Source organism: Hibiscus syriacus, unplaced genomic scaffold (assembly GCF_006381635.1).
Source record: "Hibiscus syriacus cultivar Baekdansim isolate YM2019G1 unplaced genomic scaffold, ASM638163v2 tig00110656_pilon, whole genome shotgun sequence".
NCBI classification, from domain to species: Eukaryota; Viridiplantae; Streptophyta; class Magnoliopsida; order Malvales; family Malvaceae; genus Hibiscus; species Hibiscus syriacus.
Genome location: NW_024062816.1, coordinates 1,521,080 through 1,542,908, shown reverse-complemented (window position 1 = coordinate 1,542,908; position 21,829 = coordinate 1,521,080). Strand labels below are relative to the sequence as shown.

The 21,829-nt window shown below is 36.7% G+C and overlaps 2 protein-coding genes across 2 annotated transcripts; both read left to right on the top strand.

Annotated features, from left to right (window-relative positions):
- Positions 1 to 1,226: 1,226 nt before the first annotated feature.
- LOC120137325 (pectin acetylesterase 5-like) lies at positions 1,227 to 4,419 on the top strand. The gene is made up of 12 exons (XM_039153096.1): positions 1,227 to 1,511; positions 1,615 to 1,697; positions 1,889 to 2,018; positions 2,109 to 2,188; positions 2,284 to 2,373; positions 2,508 to 2,632; positions 2,976 to 3,036; positions 3,258 to 3,311; positions 3,476 to 3,553; positions 3,642 to 3,747; positions 3,909 to 4,054; positions 4,201 to 4,419. The coding sequence occupies exons 1-12, from the start codon at positions 1,310 to 1,312 to the stop codon at positions 4,333 to 4,335; spliced, it is 1,290 nt and encodes a 429-aa protein (XP_039009027.1). The 5' UTR covers positions 1,227 to 1,309; the 3' UTR covers positions 4,336 to 4,419.
- Positions 4,420 to 18,110: 13,691 nt separating this feature from the next.
- LOC120137318 (uncharacterized mitochondrial protein AtMg00810-like) lies at positions 18,111 to 20,078 on the top strand. The gene is made up of 4 exons (XM_039153092.1): positions 18,111 to 18,615; positions 18,688 to 19,157; positions 19,283 to 19,365; positions 19,997 to 20,078. Exons 1-4 carry the CDS (start codon positions 18,111 to 18,113, stop codon positions 20,076 to 20,078), a joined length of 1,140 nt encoding a protein of 379 aa, XP_039009023.1.
- Positions 20,079 to 21,829: the final 1,751 nt, after the last annotated feature.

Here is a 21,829-nt window from a genome sequence, read left to right as displayed (position 1 = left end):
CGGATGTCTAAGCAAAGGAAACCTAATATAAGGTTAAAAAAATATGTTATTGGAAATGTTAAAATTTTTGTAACATTTTCAGTAAAGCGTTGTTATTTTTTCTACAGAAATATTAATATCGGACGCTACCGAAAATGTTATTTTTCTATCAAAAAAATATTAACATTTCTGGTAGATCCTTTCTTTAGCCTTATATAAGGTTATTGTACAGCAAAACTACCCGATCTTAATGACCATTTTGTAATCTTTTAAACTTTAGGGTAAATTACACAGTTGGTCATTTTTGTTCCATTTTTTAAACCTATGGTCACTCGACCATAAATGTCAATACGTAGTCACTTTTGTTTTCATTTTGATTAAGACGTGGTCAGTAGACATTAGCTGTTGTGAGTTGGATGACACGGCACGTAAGTAAAAAAGTTTAATTTTTATTTGAACCCTTAAACTTGAGATAAATTACTAATTATGGTCTTTTTGTAAATCCAAAATAATTCATGGATAAAAAGTCAATTAACCATTTTTCCCCCATATGTTCTATTCAAATGGGAAATACCTAAAACCAAACCCCCAAATTTCATTTTAATCCTATCACCATTCCATCGATCCCTCGCCATCGTTCGGTCGTCGATGACCATCACTACCGATGCCATCGTGAGCGCCTAATCAAAGTGATCAAAACCCTGTTGAGAGTGTCCTATGAGCCACTACCGTTCGACGTGGAAAGCTCGTCGAAGTTATGTCAGAGAACTCAAAACAACCGCATTGTTATCAATGAATTCTGGCAGATCAAGTCGTCTTTAGGCCTCACCGTCACTATCCATGTGCTCCCCGACTTCTTGCGAACCAAACCCAACCGATGTGAACATCCGGTCGCTGTCGTGGAAGGGGGTGAAGCGTGGAGGTTTCGGGTTTGTTGATAAACATATGGAAGAATGGGTAAATTGACATTTTATCCCTAGACTATTTTGGGTTTACAAAAATACCCATAATTAGTAATTTATCTCAAGTTTAAGGGTAAAAATAAAAATTAAACCTTTTTACTAACGTGTCATGTCATCCAACTCACGAAAACTAACGTCTCAGTGATCACGTCTTAATTAAAATGAAAAAAACAAGTGACCACGTATTGACGTTTCTAGATTGAGTGACCATAAGTTTAAAAAATGAAACAAAAGTAACCAACTATGTAGTTTACCCTTATTAGAATATTGTTAGTCCCAACCAACTAAATACTGAAGAAACTCTCCACTACAACACCAACGATTTTTTTAAAACGAAAATCAGCTTTGCAGAGAAGAGCTCCCTTTCAATGGCAAATCCCAGGCTTCGTGCGTTGACTCGATGGGGAAAGTGGGCAAAGAAGGATTGGGCCATCGCAGCCGTAGGATTCACCATCATCCTCTTTGCTCTCACTCTTCTCTTCGATTCTCGAAACCCTACCACTCCCGATCTCTCCGCTCACGATCTCGTTCCCCTGACTTTGCTGCATAGGGCCAAAGCTACAGGCGCATGTACCCACTCTTCTTCTCCAGAAAATTCGAATTTTTTTTTGTTTTCGATTTTCTACTCAAAATTAATATTTTGTACTCACATTCGCTTAATTTTCTTTTTCAGTATGCTTAGATGGAAGTTTACCTGGATACCATTTCCAGAAGGGCTTTGGATCTGGCTCTAACAATTGGCTTCTCCACATTGAGGTAAAATTCATTACTTTCACTTTATGCCCTGTTTACTAGAATTTAGCTTTGTTTCAAAGTTCTAGCTTCGAGTAGCTATATATGCAGGTGTGTGTTTTTAATAGCTCAGAAAGATTATGAATAGATACTATTTTGAAATCACTCGGAATATTAAAAGCTTTGTTTTAAAGTTTTTCTTGTTTGGTTTATAGGGTGGAGGTTGGTGTAATTCAATAGAAACATGCAATATTCGAAAAAGAACAGCTTTAGGTTCCTCAAATTACATGGACCGTCTGGTCCCATTTGCTGGGATTTTAAGCCGTCAACCTTCACAAAATCCTGGTATATTTTTGCGTCATTTACTTTATTTTATTTGATAAATTATGCTGTTCCAAGAATCTGCTTTCAAAATGGGTAATTTTCTTTTTGTAGATTTTTATAATTGGAACATAGTTAAGATACGTTATTGTGATGGTGCATCCTTGGCTGGCCACCCTGAAAGTGAGTTCAAGGTAAATTTTGCTAGTCTATTTAAAAGCGGAATGATTATTTGCTTTTAAAAAATGGATTTTTATTTTTCGCATTTTGTTCTTATTACCGTTTGCAGAATGGAACAAAGCTTTTCTTCAGAGGCCAACTCATTTGGGAAGCAATTATGAGTGAACTCTTATCACTTGGCTTGTCTAAGGCGAAACAGGTACCGACATCGATTTTTTTAGAGTTTTATTATTTAAAGTTGGGATTTTTAATTGCTAAATTGTTTTCACTTTTTCACAATTGTTAGTTATTCAGTTGTTCGTTGTGAGGTGATGGATTTTTTTGACTTTGCAGGCACTTCTTTCAGGATGCTCTGCTGGAGGTTTGGCGACTCTTATACATTGCGATGACTTCCGAGATCATCTCCCGAAGGATGCCATTGTCAAGTGTCTTGCTGATGCAGGTTTTTTCCTTGATGAGTATGTTTTGTTTTTTGGCACAAGATCAATGCCTTTTAAATTATAAGCTAATGCTTAAACTGATCATAGTGGTCTATAATATATGAATTTAAAACTACAGGAATGTATATTTCTAAGTATTTAATAATATATCTATGTAGCTATGTATGCAAGAATGCATGTTAGAACGAGTCATTTTAATGTCGCCAAAATATAGTAGGTGCGAGATACTTGCATATGCATATCCAGATTTACGGAGTATTACTTCATTTATCTGTATAATTCAAGTTAATGCATCCTAATTAAAGTTAGTCTTGAGTCTTGACTGCATATGTTAGTTTATTTTCTATTTTCTGCATTGCAGGCTAGATGTTCTTGGAAATCGCACCATGAGTGCTTTCTACCATGATGTTGTCCAACTGCAGGTTGAGATTCAATCTCCATATGACATATATATCCTGCCATGTATCATTCATCCTCAAAAAATGATATATCATTTGGTTTTAGTCATTTTGATAATTGCCATAAAAATTTAAGGTGATCCGGGTACATCCCCTTGGGTCCAGTGTTTCCTTTTTCTTTTCCCCTTGCTTCTTCAATTATTCAATCATTTTTGAAGTTGATCTCTAGTCTTCATACATGTCAGGGTGTAGCAAAAAGTTTGCACAAGAAATGCGTCAGTAGAATGGAGCCATCCAAGGCAGGTTTTTTTTTCTTTTTTCTTTTATTTGCTTCTAGTTTCCCTTTGGCATCCGTATCACTCTTATATTTATATTTGATCATTTTTCTCCTTTGCTGTTGACGTTCAACAAGTTTGAATCACAACATTTACCTGCTGTCATCTGTTATTGATTGCTCTTCCAGTGCATCTTTCCTCAAGAGATTATCGAAAACGTTAGGACCCCGTTGTTCATCGTCAACCCCGCCTATGATTTTTGGCAGGTAATTCGTTCAAACAGTACTATTTGCTAATGACATGATCCTATTTCCTAATATTTATAGGCTCTAACACTGACTGGATAATCATTAGATACAACACATCTTAGCCCCTGCTGGATCAGATCCTCATGGCTACTGGAGAAGATGCAGATTGACCATTAAGGAGTGCGATTCTACCCAGATCGGAACATTACAAGGTAGTTGGATGTGTGATACGTACCCAATTTACTTTGCTCAACAATCCAATCAAACTTTAGAACATCGAAATCAGAGATTTTTCGTGCAATTATAATCTACAAGCATTGAAGACCTCTTTGTTGTGGCTTGGCCTGATTTCTTTTTTTCGCCTCTGGCGTAGGTTTCCGTAGTTCCCTGCTTAAGGCACTAAGTAAGCTTGAGAAAGACAAGGAAGGGGGTATGTTTATAAATTCTTGCTTTGTTCATTGCCAAACATGGATGGCTGAGACATGGCATTCACCCAATTCTCCAAGAATCAACGATAAGGTTAGCGATGCTTTTAATATTCAACATGTTTCTCTATTATAGAATATGGATATCAAATGATAGATTTCAGGACCCGTCATGATTATCCGAAATTAAAAGAGTTGATATTTAATAATCATTAACCATCTCAGTTGTTTTTGAAACAGACCATTGCAGAGTCTGTGGGTGATTGGTACTTCGGCCGTAAACCATCGAAGGAGATTGATTGCCTTACCCCTGCAATCCCACTTGCTATAACATGGACTTCACACGAGGTTTATGAGACATGTCTCGAATACTGATTAACCTCTGCAACTTCAAAACCACAGCTAGATATTATCCCGATTTGCAGTTAAATGAGGACCTCGGATATTGAAACACAGTATGTCAAATCAGTTTTATGTAAACTTTGTATATCATCCTTCTATTGTTACATTTTCGCCCATCTTATAGCCTTTTCTAATGTTCAATACTGGTGGCAATGTGAGATAAAACTTAAGGGAAAGCAAGTGCAACTATACAGTGAAAATGCAGAGGCTAATAAACAGTCCTTTTAACTGGACAAACTCGACGAAACCTCGGCCGACTTTGATATCTTTGATCTTGCTCATTAGGTTTGACAGCCATGGTAATGCAGGCCTGCTTTATCAGATTGAGGCAATTGTTTTCACTTCATTGCACATGATGGGCATGCTGTTGGTCTCCTTTTAGCCCGTTCTTCTTTGTATTTCTGGTATTTGTTTGTGGGTAAATTACAAATCCCATCCCTCAATTTTCATTTCATTCTAGCTTTGGTCATTGAACTTTAAAATTTTTTAGTTTTCAGTCAACTTTGACATTGCTTTCGTTCTGGTCACTTGAGTGTTAAATCACAAACGGTATTATGGTATGATAGATGACACACCCAAAGGACTTCATTTTAGAACTCCACAAAAGCCACCGAACCAGCTCTGATTCCAACTGTCACTCCGAACCAGAACAACTAATTATTGGTTATGTCGCATGCTATGTGCCCGTCCAACTCAGTTGGTAGAGCGCAGGGCTCTTAACCTTGTGGTCGTGGGATCGAGTCACACGGTGGGCAATTCATAATTTTAACTGTTGGAGGTCTCCCACGGAAGTTACTCTCAACCTGGCGTTGTGAGCAGCCTACTATCCTACCTCCCTTTACCCCATTACATATGAGAATAGAGTCAGTTAATTTTTATTTTTCTACTACGTAGGTAAAGACGAACCCTTTAATATGTGCCTTTCAGTGAACGTGTTTTTGTCAAAAAGGTACCAGTTTAATCAGTAATATTATTTGGATTACATTTTAATAAAATGGATATTATTACCCTAATATTATCAATCAAATGAATGAAATGTACAAATCAAAATCATCGTAGACCTTGGATTTCAAGCACATGCAAAACATTTATTTAGATAAAGATGGGTGGCTAATAGAATCGATAATTAACAACAATCTGTATTAAGAATTGAGCATTGCCAACTGGAAGGGTTGCCAGCTGGAGCCGTTAGCTGTTGGTTTTGCTAACTGTTTCTGGTAAATTGTCAGGCGGTTAAGCCAACTGTCTTTTGTTGTGTAACACCCCCAACCAGTATCCGACCCGAATACGAGTCTGAGGTGTCACATTGACTTTTCAAACTTTGATACTTAAAGAAAACAGAGAAATTTAAAACTTTCATTAAAATAAAAGCGGTTTATTTACATAAATTGACCAAAATAACCAAAATCGATCAGAGCATTCATAACTTACACTTTACTTACATGACAACATACTATACACGACAAAATACATACTTTATCAGTTACTTCTGATCTGATCCGCTAGCAGTGTTGCTGTTCTTGCCACCCTATTTCCGTTCTTCCTGATTCTTGGTACCTACATGTAAATCACTTACACACTAAGTCACAGACTTAGTGAGGTATGATATAAATGTATGTATTCACATGTATAATCATGAATTTATGAACATGCATTCTTACCATTAATCAGGACATTCCAATGTTCATGTATCGATTACACGATAACATATATGATGATAACATGTACATATAACACATACATCTCATTCCAATTTCACTTTAATTTATCTTTGAATTATCCATGTACATTATTGAGAACAAAGGTATGCGAGTACATAGAGGTTGTGCACTATGTTGTCACCACAGCTCGTATAATTCCCTCAAGGGGCACTGAATATTTGTCCCGAAGGACCACTATGTCCCGAAGGACCACTGATTGTTCCGAAGAACCATTATGTCCTGAAGGACCACTGATAATCCCTCGACTCTTGCCATGCCAATTATACCTATAGCTCTCGTATCATATAACATGGGCTTAAATATGAATACATTTCTCATTTCATATCTCTTTCATCACTTTTCATATAAACAAATATAATCATTTCCATTAATCCACATACATGGATTGTTTCTCTTGTAATGGCATTCGTTCCCATAATATCATATTGAAGCATAATGAATTATACATGAAATCACTAAAAAATAATACATGTATGCATGTACATGAATATTAAATCATGAATTCAACTATCAGAGATAGACTTATCACAAGTCTTATCTCTATACACTTTAACTAGAAAATGCACTCACCTTGGCCTTGCTTGTTTCGACTTGATCCTAATCCGTTGTTTGTTCCGGAACGAAATTATGTTCTATATCTACATAGTAATACATTGATACTAATTAGTATATTAATTAATATATTCTAAACTATCACTCCTTAGGCTAAAAACAAAGTTAATTTCTAACTTTTAATGAACGTATGCATCGATGCACTATACCATGTATCGATGCATCCATTGACAGGTGAATCGATGCACTACCTATGCATCGGTGCATAAATCCCATTCGATGTTTGTATTTTAAACAGGTGCATCGATGCACTCCTTACACATCGATGCATCAATGGCATTCGATGTTCATTTATTTGAGAGTGCATCAATACACCTTGAAGGTGCATCGATGCACTCAACCCAGAATTGCCATTTTCAACACGAAATTCACCCCTTTCCAACACAACTCTTCTTATTTCACTTTCTTTAAGATTTCTAACTCGCATACATATGCTTACACTCATTACTATTCAATAACCACTTCTTTAAACTTAAAATCCAATCTTCCACATAGAATTCAAGAATTTCACCCAAATTCCAACATGTTCAAAATCTAATTTTAATTATTCATCTTCCTTAATTAGGTAGATGACAAGTCAAATTCAACTTCTTATTCCAATTATAGACTCTATTTCGAAATTTCATTCAAAAACTCCAGATCTTTAAATCCTTCTACACTCTTCATTTTGTTGTTTTACAACAAACTAAGCTTTCCTTAAGCTTAATTAGCATCTAAGGAGCAAAACCTAACTTAAATTTCAGCAAACAATTAGCTTATGAAGAATCTCACCTATGCTATAAGTCTCACGTTTGGGAGAAAAGAAGAGAAGAAAAGAACTCTAGAACCTTTGTTTTTCTTTCTTCTCTTCCACGTGGAGCTAATATATATATATATAAAATCCCTTCTTAATTATTTTCCTTGCCAAAAGACCATTCTATCCTTCTATTCCTTCTTCCTTGCAAATTAACCCTATATCAAATTACATTACTATTCAATTATTCTACTTTAATCACCAAGTTCTGAAATTTTACAATATAGTCACTAACCCGTTATTGAGGCTATTAAAAATCTCCCCCTAAAGAAAATCCGTCCTCAAATTTTCTTTTCACGAAGATATGGGGGTATTGAATCCTCATATCTTCTTCACGCTCTCATATTGCTTCTTCTACTTTGTGATTTCTACATAATACTTTAACTAGTGGAATAGTCTTGTTTCTTAGTTGCTTAATCTCATGAGCTAAGATTTTAAACGGTTCCTCTTCATAAGTCAAATCCAGTTGAACCTTAACCTCTTCTGGAGTCACAATGTGGGAGGGGTCAGATCGATACTTCCGAAGCATTGAGACATGGAAGACATCATGAATCTTTTCCATTTCAGGTGGCAATGCCAATTGATATGCCACTGGTCCCACTCTCTTTACAATCTCATAAGGTCCAATGAACCGCAGACTCAACTTTCCTCTTCGACCAAACCTCAAAATCTTCTTCCAATGAGACACTTTAAGAAACACTTTATCTCCAATTTGATATTCTATCTCTTTTCTCTTTAAATCTGCGTACGATTTCTGTCTATCAGTTGTTGCTTTGAGGTTACTTTGAATTACTTGAACCTTTTCTTCCACTTCTTTGATTAACTCCAGACCAATAATTCCTTTGTCTTTAAGCTCGAACCAATTTAGAGGCGTACGACATCTTCTTCCATAAAGAGCTTTATAAGGAGCCATTTTGATGCTTGATTGATAACTATTGTTGTACGCAAATTCAGCAAGTGGCAAATACCTCTCCCACAATCCTTTGAAACCGATAACACAAGCTCTTTAACATATCCTCCAAAATTTGGATTGTTCTTTCGGATTGTCCATCGGTTTGTGGATAAAATATTGTACTAAAGTTCAACCGAGTTCCTAACGCTTTATGTAATGACTTCAAAACCGTGATGTAAACCTAGATTCTCGATCCAAAACAACGGAAACAGGTACACCATATAAACGTATAATCTCTCTGATATATAACTCGGCATACTTATCCATAAAAAAGTCAACTCGTACTGGAATAAAATGAGCTGACTTAGTCAATCTGTCTACAATAACCCATATCGAATCTCTTTTATTCGGAGTCAAAGGCAACCCCGTTATGAAATCCATTATTACATTCTCCCATTTCCACTAAGGAATAGACATAGGTTACAACAGTTCTGACGGAACTTGATGTTAAGCTTTAACTTGCTGACACGTCAAACATTTGGATACAAATTCCGTAATATCTCTCTTCATTCCATACCATCAATATCGACTCTTGAGATCCATATACATTTTGTTTCCTCCCGGATGCATAGTCAATGGACTGCAATGAGCTTCCGTTAACAAGTCTTTCTTTAATTCATCATCATCTGGAATTGCTAGCCTCCCTCTCCATTCTTTATCTGTTGTAGTTTCTTTGAACACTTTTCATCTTTAGCTTGCAATTCTTTAATTCGATCTAGCCATGATGGCTTGAGAGTCAATTCCGCACATATGGCACCGTCTCCTCTTAGTGATAGTCTGGCATCCAAAGCTCGTAATACTGCAAACGTCTTTCAACTTAAGGCATCCGCTACCACATTCGCTTTCCCTGGATGAAAATCGATCACTACATCATAATCTTTTAAAAATTCCACCCATCTTCACTGTCTTAAATTCAATTCTTTCTAAGTCATCACATACTTTAAACTCTTATGGTCCGTATACAGGCAGCATCGCTCGCCATACAAGTAGTGATGCCAGATCTTAAGAGCGAACACTACTGCAGCCATTTCCAGATCATGTGTTGGATAATTCTTCTCGTGCGGTTTTAGTTGCCTCGATGCATACGCTACCACTTTGCCTTCTTACATTAACACGCATCCCAAATCGTTATGAGACGCATCACTATACACTACAAAGTTCTTGTCAGACTCGGGTTAAATCAACACTGGAGCTTCTGTCAAGGCCTTCCTCGGTCTTTCAAAACTTTCTTGGCACTCCAGAGTCCATACAAAGTTTACAGCTTTCCTCAATAATTTAGTTAGGGGTAATGCTATTATCAAAAAGTTTTTAACAAACCTTCGATAATAACCAGCTAACCCTAGAAAACTTCGGACTTCTGACACATTCTTTGGAATTTCCCACTCTAAAATAGCTTTGATCTTTTGAGGATCCACTCGAATTCCTTCAGAAGAAATCACATGTCCAAGGAATGTCACTAACTTCAACCAAAATTCACATTTAGAAAGCTTGGCAAAAAGCTTATTTTCTCTCAAAGTCTGTAGAACTATCTTCAAATACGAACTATGCTCTTCTTCCAACTTCGAATACACTAATATATTGTCAATGAATACCAAAACAAACCGATCCAAATAGGGTTGAAATATTCGGTTCATAAGATCCATGAAAGCAACCGGAGCATTCATAACTCCAAACGGCATCACAATAAACTCATAATGACCATACCTCGTTCTGAATGTTGTCTTTGGAATATCTTTATCTTGAATCTTAAATTGATGATAACCAGAATGTAAATCAATCTTCGAAAATACTGAAGCTCCCTTTAACTGATCAAATAAATCGTCAATTCGGGAAAGTGGATACTTGTTCTTGATGGTCACTTTATTGAGTTGCCTATAATCAATGCAAATATGCATGGATCCATCTTTCTTTTTGACGAACAAAACTGGAGCTCCCCATGGTGAGACACTCGGTCTAATAAACCCTTTGTCCAATAATTCTTGTAATTGGATCTTTAATTCTTGTAACTCTTTCGGGGCCATTCTGTATGGTGACATGGCAATAGGTGCAGTTCCCGGCATTACTTCAATCTGAAATTCTACCTCTCTATCTGGCGGCAAACCCGACAACTCTGCAGGAAAAACGTCAGAAAACTCTCTGACTGTAGGAATTTCTTCCATCCCCTTCTCTTTTACTCTCACATCAAGCACACTTGCCATAAACCCTTGACATCCCTGTAGCAATAACTTCTTTACTGACATCATCGATATTACATTAGCCAATGGGTTCCATCTTTCACTAAATACAATAACCTCTATACCTTCTGAACTTCTCAACGTTACTCTTTTCAGTCTACAATCAACATTAGCATAGTAATGATATAACCAATCCATCCCCAGTATCACCTCAAATTAGTCAAAAGGTAATTCCATCAGATTACCAGGGAATTCAATTCCCTGAATCCGTATGGGACACCCTCGACCCACCATATTGACTCGAGCATTGTGTCCTAACGGATTAGTCACTATTACATCATTGCTAGTAGATTCTAACGGAATATTCAATTCTTTCACCAACTTACTACAAATATAAGAATATGTTGACCCCGTATCAATCAATACAAATACATTCTTGTCATATAACTAAAAAATACCTGTTATGATTTATGGGTCATCTCTATCCTCGCTAGTCCTGAGATTATACACACGAGCTGTAGAATGTATTTCTTGCAGAGCTGACGACTCTGATTGACTTCTTCCTCTGCCTCTACCTCTACATCTCTGTGTAGCCGAGGCAAACCTCTCTGGCTGAGCAGATTCACCCGCTAATATGGGACAATCCCGAACAAAATGTCCAGTGTCCCCACATTTAAAACAGGCTCCAGAAATCATCATGCATATCCCCGAATGGTTTCTTCCACAATGTGGACATTGTTTAACTTGGCTCGGGTTAGATCTCCCAGCTCCAGATCCCACTGATTGTGTCTGTCGACCCCTCATCTGATTTGATCCCCTTGTAGAAGATGTAACTGACTCCGATCTCGCTTGGGGTCGAGGACCAGCATCTCTGCCCCTTTTTTATGGTGCCGAACTCGATGATGCACCTGTTCTTTTTTATGTCTGAGCCCGCGAATCTCCGAACCTTTCATTCTGAGCCCTTTCTAGAGCTTTAGCACGGTTCACCACTTCTTGAAATGAAGATAGATTTAACACAATTAACATCTCTTTCAAACGAGGACGTAATCCCTCCACAAACCAATCATAAACATCCTTTTCGGTAGGGATCAACTTCGTAGCAAAACAGCTCAACTTGTTAAATTCACATTCGTACTCATAAACTATACGATTCCATTTCTTCAAATTCATGAACTCTTGCTTTATTTGTCGGATGAACTGATCTTCGATATATTTATGTTTTAACTCTTCTTAGAATAAGGACCAAGTTACTTGATCACCAGACATTCTCAATGTAACGTTGGTCCACCAAATCCTTGCTTGCCCTCTGAGCAATGAGACTATTCCATCCAGCTTTTCTGGATCGGAACAATGGAGTCCCTCAAGCATGATTTTTACATCATTAAGCCAAAGATCTGTAGCAACAGGACCTTCTTCGGCTTCACCTCTAAACTCTGGTGCTCCTAAACCCTTCAACTCCTTTGTAACATTCATTCTTGGAGTTGAAGTAACAGAAGGTTGAAAACACGCCAATACCGCGTCCAGTGTTCAGAATAACACATCTTGATCATTTACAGGCACTCCAGAGGGTGCCTGATCTTCACTCTGCCTGGCCAAGGCATGTGAATTACTACTTTAAGTGAGCCTATCATCTCCCGCTTCACTTTTAGAGCTACCATGTACATCTATAAAAACATACACATATCATTCTATCAGGAAAACAACATACTTACTATTATATCAGATCAGAAGTTTTCACTATTTTGTTAGCATATATACTTTGTAGGACTCTCTAGACTTCGGTTTATGCCGAGAATCGACTAAACCGTAGATCTGATACCATTAAATGTAACACCCCCAACCAGTATCTAACCCGAATACGAGTCTGAGGTGTCACATTGACTTTTCAAACTTTGACACTTAAAGAAAACAGGGAAATTTAAAACTTTCATTAAAATAAAAGCGGTTTATTTACATGAATCGACCAAAACAACCAAAATCGATCAAAGCATTCATAACTGACACTTTACTTACATGCCAACATACTATACATGACAAAATACATACTTTATCAGTTACTTCTGATCTGATCCACTAGCAGTGCTGCTGTTCTTGCCACCCTATTTCTTCTATTCCTGATTCTTGGTACCTACGTGTAAATCACTTACACACTAAGTCACAGACTTAGTGAGGTATGATATAAATGTATGTATTCACATGTATAATCATGAATTTATGAACATGCATTCTTACCATTAATCAGGACATTCCAATGTTCATGTATCGAATACACAATAACATATATGATGATAACATGTACATATAACACATACATTCTCATACCAATTTCACTTTAATTTATCTTTGAATTGCCCATGTACATTATTGAGAACAAATGTATGTGAGTACATATAGATTATGCACTATGCTGTCACCACAGCTCGTATAATTCCCTTAAAATGCACTAAATATTTATCCCGAAGGACCACTATGTCCTGAAGGACCACTGATTGTTACGAAGAACCACTATATCCCGAAGGACCACTGATAATCCCTCGACTCTTGGCAAGCCAATTATACCTATAGCTCTCGTATCATATAATATGGGCTTAAATATGAATACATTTCTCATTTCATATATCTTTCATCACTTTTCATATAAACACATATAATCATTTTGATTAATCCACATACCTGGATTGTTTCTCTTGTAATGGCATTTGTTCCCATAATAACATATTGAAGCATAATGAATTATACATGAAATCATTATAAAAATAATACATGTATGCATGTACATGAATATTAAATCATGAATTCAACTATCAGAGATAGACTTATCACAAGTCTTATCTCTATACACTTTAACTAGAAAATGTACTCACCTTGGCCTTGCTTATTTCGACTTGATCCTCGTCCGTTGTTTGTTCCGGAACGAAATTATGTTCTATATCTACATAGTAATACATTGATACTAATCAGTATATTAATTAATATATTCTAAACTATCACTCCTTAGGCTAAAAAGAAAGCTATTTCTAACTTTTAATGAAGGTATGCATCGATGCACTACACCATGTATCGATGCATCCCTTGACAGGTGCATCAATGCACTACCTATGCATCGGTGCATAAATCCCATTCGATGTTTATATTTTAAACGGGTGCATCGATGCACTCCTTACACATCGATGCATCAATGGCATTCGATGTTCATTTATTTGAGAGTGCATCAATACACCTTGAAGGTGCATCGATGCACTCAACCCAGAATTGCCATTTTCAACACGAAATTCACCCCTTTCCAACACAACTCTTCTTATTTCACTTCCTTTAAGATTTCTAACTCGCATACATATGCTTACACTCATTACTATTCAATAACCACTTCTTTAAACTTAAAATCCAATCTTCCACATAGAATTCAATAATTTCACCCAAATTCCAACATGTTCAAAATCTAATTCTAACTCTTCATCTTCCTTAATTAGGTAGATGACAAGTCAAATTCAACTTCTTATTCCAATTATAGAATCTATTTCGAAATTTCATTCAAAAACTCCAAATCTTTAAATCCTTCTACACTCTTCATTTTGTTGTTTTACAACAAACTAAGCTTTCCTTAAGCTTAATTAGCATCTAAGGAGCAAACCCTAACTTAAATTTCAGCAAACAATTAGCTTATGAAGAATCTCACCTTTGCTATAAGTCTTCACGTTTGGGAGAAAATAAGAGAAGAAGAGAACTCTGGAACCTTTGTTTTTCTTTCTTCTCTTCCACGTGGAGCTAATGTATATATATATATATCCCTTCTTAATTATTTTCCTTGCTAAAAGACCATTATATCCTTCTATTCCTTCTTCCTTGCAAATTAACCCTATATCAAATTACAATACTATTAAATTATTCTACTTTAATCACCAAGTTCTGAAATTTTACAATATAGTCACTAACCCGTTATTGAGGTTGTTACATGTTGGGTTAAACTATCAGGGTTAAGTGTGGCTATATTAACAGGCCTTTTGACCAAGGGCTGAACATAGTCTTTAGCCTACATTCTATTTTCCTTCACTCCATTTCAGTTCTCTGTGTTTTTCCCAGAAGATGTTTTTCTAAGTTTTAACATGGTATCAGATATCTAGCGATCCAAGTGCCAGTGATTCAACGATGATCTTTCTTTGATGATTCTATTTTTCTGCTCATCATACCTGACTCGTTTGTTGCTGTCGAAGCAATATCAGAAGGAAGCAGTGCTGCTGCTGCCAATAATCAGATGGTGGAAACACCATTCATGAACAAGTATGTTAATATTCGACTAGATGACAACAACTTCCTTCTTTGGAAGCAGCAAGTTCTCCTTATGATTTAAGGACATGAGCTGGAACATCTACTGGATGAATCGTTGCCGATCCCACCTCAAACCATTATCGATGAGTCTGGTGAATTAATAGTGAATCCGGTGTAATGGTGGCACAAAAAGTAGGATAGTTCTTTGGCATCCTCGGCTTGTAAGAGCACATACCTCTACTAAGATCTGGAATACGGTTCTCAGCATATTCTCCAAGCTCTCCACTACAAAGATTATGAGCTTGCATGGAAGACTCAGGTCTCTTAGAAATGGAGACCTATATGTGCGTGAATTTTCCACAAAAATCAAAGAGATTTGTGATTTACTTGCGACAAGTGGAAGCCCAGTTTCTAAGATTGATCAAATTATTACATTACTCAATGGGCTTCCAAGCGATTTTGAACTGTTTGTTGCTGCCATAACAGTGAGTCGTGACCTTTATACCTTTTACACTATCACTTTGGTTTTCATTGATGTTGAATTGCAGATTGGTGACCTTATGAAGACAGTGGTCAGCATAAACTTGACCAGTTATAATATTTTCAATGGAGAAAATGCTAATAGTAATCGTGACAGGTATTACACTAGTAATAGGTCGAATGATTCTCGTGAAAAAACTCAAAACATGAATAAATACAAGGGCAAACCTAGGCATCAATGTCAATTATGCGGGAAGATTGGTCATCTAGTGGATAGGTGTTGGCATCGCTTCGATGAGAACTTTAAAGGCGTAGCTTCAAGGAAGTCCAAAGATACCAATGAGATGCAGGCCAATGTGTATAAATATGATGCTAATGATTCGTCATATAATATGTTTGTTCATACAGCTGCAAGAGGTGAGGTGCTCGCTGAAGATGCCACCACTAACACTGTACAAATCAACTCTGTCATTGCTAAAGGAGTTTTGTCTGCTGCTGACAAATTGTATCCCGACTCTGGTGCTACACACCATGTGATCTACGACAAATCTAGAGCATCTTTGGGTCGACCATACTCAGGAAAAGGTAAGGTCTACCTTGGTGATGACTCCACATTACCAATATCACATATAAGTAATGTGCCATTGACTGCCAATACATGTGATTTACAGCTAAAGAATGTCTTGTGCGTTCCAAAAATAACTAGGAACTTGTTATCTGTGTCTAAACTTACACAAGACAACAATGTATATCTTGAATTTCACTCAGACAAGTGCTTTGTGAAGGATGAAGAAACTGGTAGAATCCAGTTAGAAGGTAAACTGGAAAATGGGTTGTATTACTTTAATAAAACTGCTCGAATGGATGGCATGCTTCATCAGGTTATTGCTTCTGCTAAGGAAAAAGATGTTAAGTCCAATAAAAGCTTATGGCTCTGGCATCGACGGTTGGGACACCCTGCGTCGAAAACTATATCTTCACTCTTTCACATTAAGATTGGTGTTCATAATAATAGTGAAATATGTGTTGCATGTCAGCTAGGAAAAAGTCACGTGCTTCCATTTTTGCAATCGGATACAGCTTATAGTCGGTTGTTTGAGCTGGTAGAAACTGATGTATGGGGTCCATCACCGATTAAGTCTGGTGGCTGGTAATATTATGTTTCGTTTATAGATATGTACATCATGAATGTATAAGTATACTTGATGTGTAATAAATCGGATATTACTCAAGCTTTCAATTTATTTCATGCTCTTGTTAAAAATCAATTTAAAACAAACATTGTTGCATTACAAACTGATGGTAGGGGTGAGTATCGAGGTTTAGAGCAGTGTCTTGCAGCTGCAGGAATTAAACACATGGTTACATATCCACATACCTCGCAACAAAATGGTGTAGTTGAGCATAAACACCGGCACGTCATTTATACAACCTTAACACTTCTAGCTCAGTCAGCCATTCCCTTCAAATATTGGTCGTATGATGTCCTTACTGCATTTTATCTAACCAATAGGTTACCTGCAGACTTGCTTGGAGGGATCTCACCATTTGAGAAGTTGTACAGTAAGAAACCCGATTATCAGTTTCTTCGAGTATTTGGCTGTCAATGTTTCCCATGTCTTCGACCTTTCAATTGGCACAAGTTTGACTTCAGGTCCAAGCCGTGCGTGTTTCTTGGCTACTCTCCAAAACATCATGGATATTAATACCTTGACAAATCAGGTCGTGTGTATATATCTCGGCGCGTGGTGTTCAATGAAAATGTGTTTCCATGTATGTCTCAGCGTGTTAGTATCAATCAACATGTTAAACAAGTCGACTGGGTTGTTCATTTTCCTTGCAAGGAACTCAGCATGACCGATCACGAGGATACTGGGTGTGATAATCCGGTTAATATACCTGATCTGGTGGAATATACTATATCTGATTCATCTGACACACCTGGTGTAAGTGTTGGTCATGATGATAGAGATCACACAATGGAGGCAGAGCCAGATGCTGTGTCGAGAGCCGTTGCTCAACTAGAGGATACTCATAGTGAGCCTACACATTCAAGTGCTACTCCAAATGATGCTCATAATGGTTTAATAAGTGTTCAGGAGCCAGGTGCTTCAAGTAGGCCTGTATCTAATGAATATAATTGTGTGAATGCTCAGCATATCACGAATAAGCATCACATGGTCACACGCAGCAAAGCAGGAATTTTCAAACCTAAGGTTTATAATGATTTGTTTAATGAGACTCCTATGAATGTGCAAGATGCTTTACAACATAAGCATTGGCGTATTGCAGTAGAAATGGAGTTCAAGGCGTTGACTGATAATAACACGTGGAAGTTGTTTCCTCTGCCAGCTGATCGAAAGGCCATTGGGTATAAGTGGTTGTTTCGCATTAAACACAACTCGGATGGTTCTGTTAATATATTCAAAACAAGGTTTGTCGTAAAAGGGTACTCTCAAGTACCAGGATGCGACTTTGTTGACACCTTCAGTCATGTGGTGTGATTATTCACGATAAATGTGCTACTATCAGTTGCTGCTTCACGTGGATGACAAGTCTATCAAGTAGATGTTAATAATGCCTTCCTCAAAGGTAATCTACAGGAGGAGGTATACATGATTCAACCAGAAGGGTTCGAATAGACTGGTGATCATGGAGAAAAGCTAGTGTGCAAGCTTCAAAAGGCCCTTTATGGACTTAGACAAGCCCCTTGCAATTGGTATCAAAAACTTCAACAGTGCCTGTGTGACATGGAATTTCGACTTTCTAGAGCTGATAACTCGTTATTCATTCGTGGAACAAAGCATGATATCACATATGTTGCTGTGTATGTTGATGATATTCTTGTCACGGGGTCTTCTGAAAAATATGTTAACGAGGTTAAGAAGCAGCTACATGACAGGTTCTCGTTAAAGGATCTCGGGCTTCTTCACTATTTTTTGGGCTTTGAAGCTGTTTATACATCAACTGGAATGTTTTTGAGTCAAAAGAAGTATGTGCAGGAGCTATTGACCAAGTTTAATGTTCATGCTAAACCAGTGGACACACTCTTGCCTATTACACCCAAGCTGAGTTCAGAAAATGCAGGAGCTCCAGTCAATGCTCAACAATATCGAAGTGCAATTGGTGCACTATTGTATGTGTGTCATACTAGACCAGACATTGCTTTTGCGGTTCACAAGGTAGCACAGTTTATGCAGTCCCCTTGTGAAGCTCATTGGACAGGAGTTAAATGCATTCTACGTTACCTAAAAGGTACAATGGATTATGGATTATGGTTGATCAAAGGATAGGGGCAACTTTAAATCAAGGCCTTTACAGATGCAGATTGGGGTAGTGATACCGATGATAGGCGATCAGTTTCCGGGTATTGTGTTTACCTAGGCAGTCATTTGTTGTCATGGAGTTCACGCAAGCAAAGGTCAGTGTCCCGATCAACAGTTGAGGCGGAATATAGAATCCTTGTTGATACAACTACTGAGGTTCTGTGGGTTAAAGCAGTTCTAGATGATATGAATATTGAACTGTTTCAAGCTCCGGTTATATGGTGTGATAATACCAGCACCGTAACCATGGTTGCTAATCCAGTCTTGCATGCTAAAGTTAAACATGTGGATCTTGATGTTCATTTTGTCAGGGAGAAGGTCATGAACCAGCAACTAATAGTCAATTATGTTCCTACAAATTGTCAAATTACGGATGTATTAACCAAGCCATTAGTTACAACTCGATTTCAGGAATTATGCCAAAAGCTTAATGTTTTCTCGCTGCAGAGGCTTCAGCTACACAAGAATCAAGTTTTTTTACCTCAAGAAATTGAAAAACAGGGTGAATGTTAAGAATTGAGCATTGCCAGCTGGAAGGGTTGCCAGCTGGAGCCGTTAGCTGTTGGTTTTGCTAACTGTTTCTGGTAAATTATTAGGCGGTTAAGCCAGCTTTCCTTTTTTGGGTTAAACTATCAGTGTTAATCCATGAAGGAGGCAATCAGTGTGGCTATATTGACAGGTCTTTTGACCAAGGGCTGAACATAGTCTTTAGCCTACATTCTGTTTTCCTTCACTCGATTTATGTTCTCTTTGTTTTTCCCAGGAGGTGTTTTTCTAATTTTTAACAATCTGTACATCTAAGCAAAAACAAATGTATAAAGGGAAGTGGAAAGATCCGATTTGCTTTACCATTGTGTTAACTTATAACTTTACTATTTATGGAATTTAATTGTAGATTTTTTAGGAGTTGAATATATCAAGAAAGCTTAAGGATTTGATTCGTTACTTCTTTTTTTTCCGTTTCTTTTTATAATACTGAGTATAAAAGGAACACTAAGGGTCTGTTTGGTCTTAAGAAATGAAGGGTATTTTCATTTTCATTTTTTAGAAAATGAAAAAAATATCAATAAAAATGTGTTTGGTGGTAAATATAGAAAAAAAATTATAAAATGAAAACAAAACATAGTAAAAAAAGCTAAAAACGTAAAAAATGACATTTTCGATGTTTACCTAGAAAATTGTTTATAAATTTTAGAAAATGAAAAGAACACGGATTTTCATGTTTTAATTTACAGGGGAAAATCCATTGGTATCTCTATAATCGATCAAAAGAATAATGATGCTTTGTAGAATCTAGACTTCAATTGCAGAATCGACCCTGAAAGTTTCAAAGCTTGTGTTCCCCTCGTCACTCACAATAACTTGGAGTCTTATATTCAAACGAATTGTTGATTGTTCTTCTTCCCCGATTCTTACGAGTAAAGCTGCTACCACCCATTCTCTTACTTTTTTTTTACCTTTCTTTCGTTAGTTATCATTTAATCGATTTTTTTCCAAGGAAAACCCAATTTTGTTCCTTTTTCAATAAAGAATTAGGGTTTGTTATAGTTCATCCAAACTAATTTTGTACCGAATTAGCATGGGAGATAGATCTATTCTCCAAGCCGTGGTGTCATCCCAAGGTGTGATGGTTAGGAAGCTTTTGCTAATTATATTTCGATTGGTTTGTTATAGTTCTAGTCTATGTTGCATTGATATTGATACGGGGACGGGGACGGGAAACGACAATTTTTAAAATTATAGGATACGGGGATAGCAAGGGTACGACATATAAAATAATTTTAAAATAATATATATATAAATCATAAATAAAGTCAAATATCAAGACTCAAACCATAATATTAAGTTTAGAACAATAAAATCCATAAACAAATCACAATATTAAAATGTTAAATTTCAATATTCAAACCACAATATTAACTCTAGAATAATAAAATTCATAATCAAATCATAATAGTAAAGTGTCAAATCTTAAGACTCAAATCATAATATTAAGTCTAGAAAAATATTAAACCCAAATCAAACATTATTAACATCTTCCGAGATTAACTGGCTCTCTAAATCCAGCTCATCAAGCGAGAGTTCGGCAAACTCTAAAATATTCAACATCTCCCAATGAATCAAAATCATCTCCACCAACATCCCACATCTTGGTTTTCTCATCCTCATATTGACTAGAACTCCTTGATAAAAGAAGAAGATTGTAGTGGTTGTAAACTAAATCTTCGGCGCGACTCAGATTTAACTTATTTCTCCTAAGTGAGTGGATAAAAGAATAAGTGCTCCAATTTCTTTCACAACAAGAGGATTAAGTAGGTTGTCCAAGCACTTTGAAAGACAAAGATTGGAGCAATGGAATTTCTGCACCAAAGTTAGCCCACCAACTTTTCAGATCCGAAGAATACCTCTTTGTAAGAGACATCAAATCTTCAAAAGGCACGAGCTTAAGTGAGAAACAAGCAAATTCATCCAAGACTTTGCCATTATCATCATCATTTGGAAATAACCTACGAAAACATTTCATTCTCTCTCGAGACATTTCACCATCTCTATGAGGAGCAACTCTACAAGGATCCTCGCTTAGTCAACCATCACTATAAAACCTTCAACATATTAATAAGAAAATTACACATAGCATCAAAGATTTAGGAGTTGAAAATATAAAATTCAAAACTAACAAAGTTATGTATGTACCTTGGATTTAGTGAATGAGCTAGACAATGAAGAGGAATATAACTCTTTGTCCAACGTGCTATAAAAATCTCATAAACAACATGATAAAAAGGACTGAACTCTGAAAGAATATATGTTTCCTTCTTATAAATTTCACACTTCACTTTCTCAATCATGGAATCCCACAACTCATATATCAAATGAAGACGTGGCTTATCAGTGTCACATATTCTAAGCATATCATAGATGGGCTTTGTAAAATCAATGATGTAAGCTGCTTTATCCCACCAATCATCACTCACAAGCTTTTCTTTCACATAGTTTGCTTTCACCATGTCATACTCCCTATAAGAATTTTATTCATCGCTAATGACCATTGCTTGAAGTTCCTGCTTGATGAGCTTAAACCTCTTAAGCATCACAATGATCAAAGCAAAACGAGTATCGACAACTGAAAGTAACTTGAGAGG

Bases quoted from the DNA above. Each gene is read 5' to 3' on its own strand.
- LOC120137325 (XM_039153096.1), top strand. From the start codon at position 1,310: ATGGCAAATCCCAGGCTTCGTGCGTTGACTCGATGGGGAAAGTGGGCA. The intron at 1,512-1,614 runs GTACCCACTCTT...TTTCTTTTTCAG, and splicing joins GGCCAAAGCTACAGGCGCAT to TATGCTTAGATGGAAGTTTA. The intron at 3,312-3,475 runs GCAGGTTTTTTT...TTGCTCTTCCAG, and splicing joins GTAGAATGGAGCCATCCAAG to TGCATCTTTCCTCAAGAGAT.
- LOC120137318 (XM_039153092.1), top strand. From the start codon at position 18,111: ATGGAATTTCGACTTTCTAGAGCTGATAACTCGTTATTCATTCGTGGA. The intron at 18,616-18,687 runs GTACAATGGATT...TTACAGATGCAG, and splicing joins CATTCTACGTTACCTAAAAG to ATTGGGGTAGTGATACCGAT. The intron at 19,366-19,996 runs GTCTTTTGACCA...CTTCAATTGCAG, and splicing joins CAGTGTGGCTATATTGACAG to AATCGACCCTGAAAGTTTCA.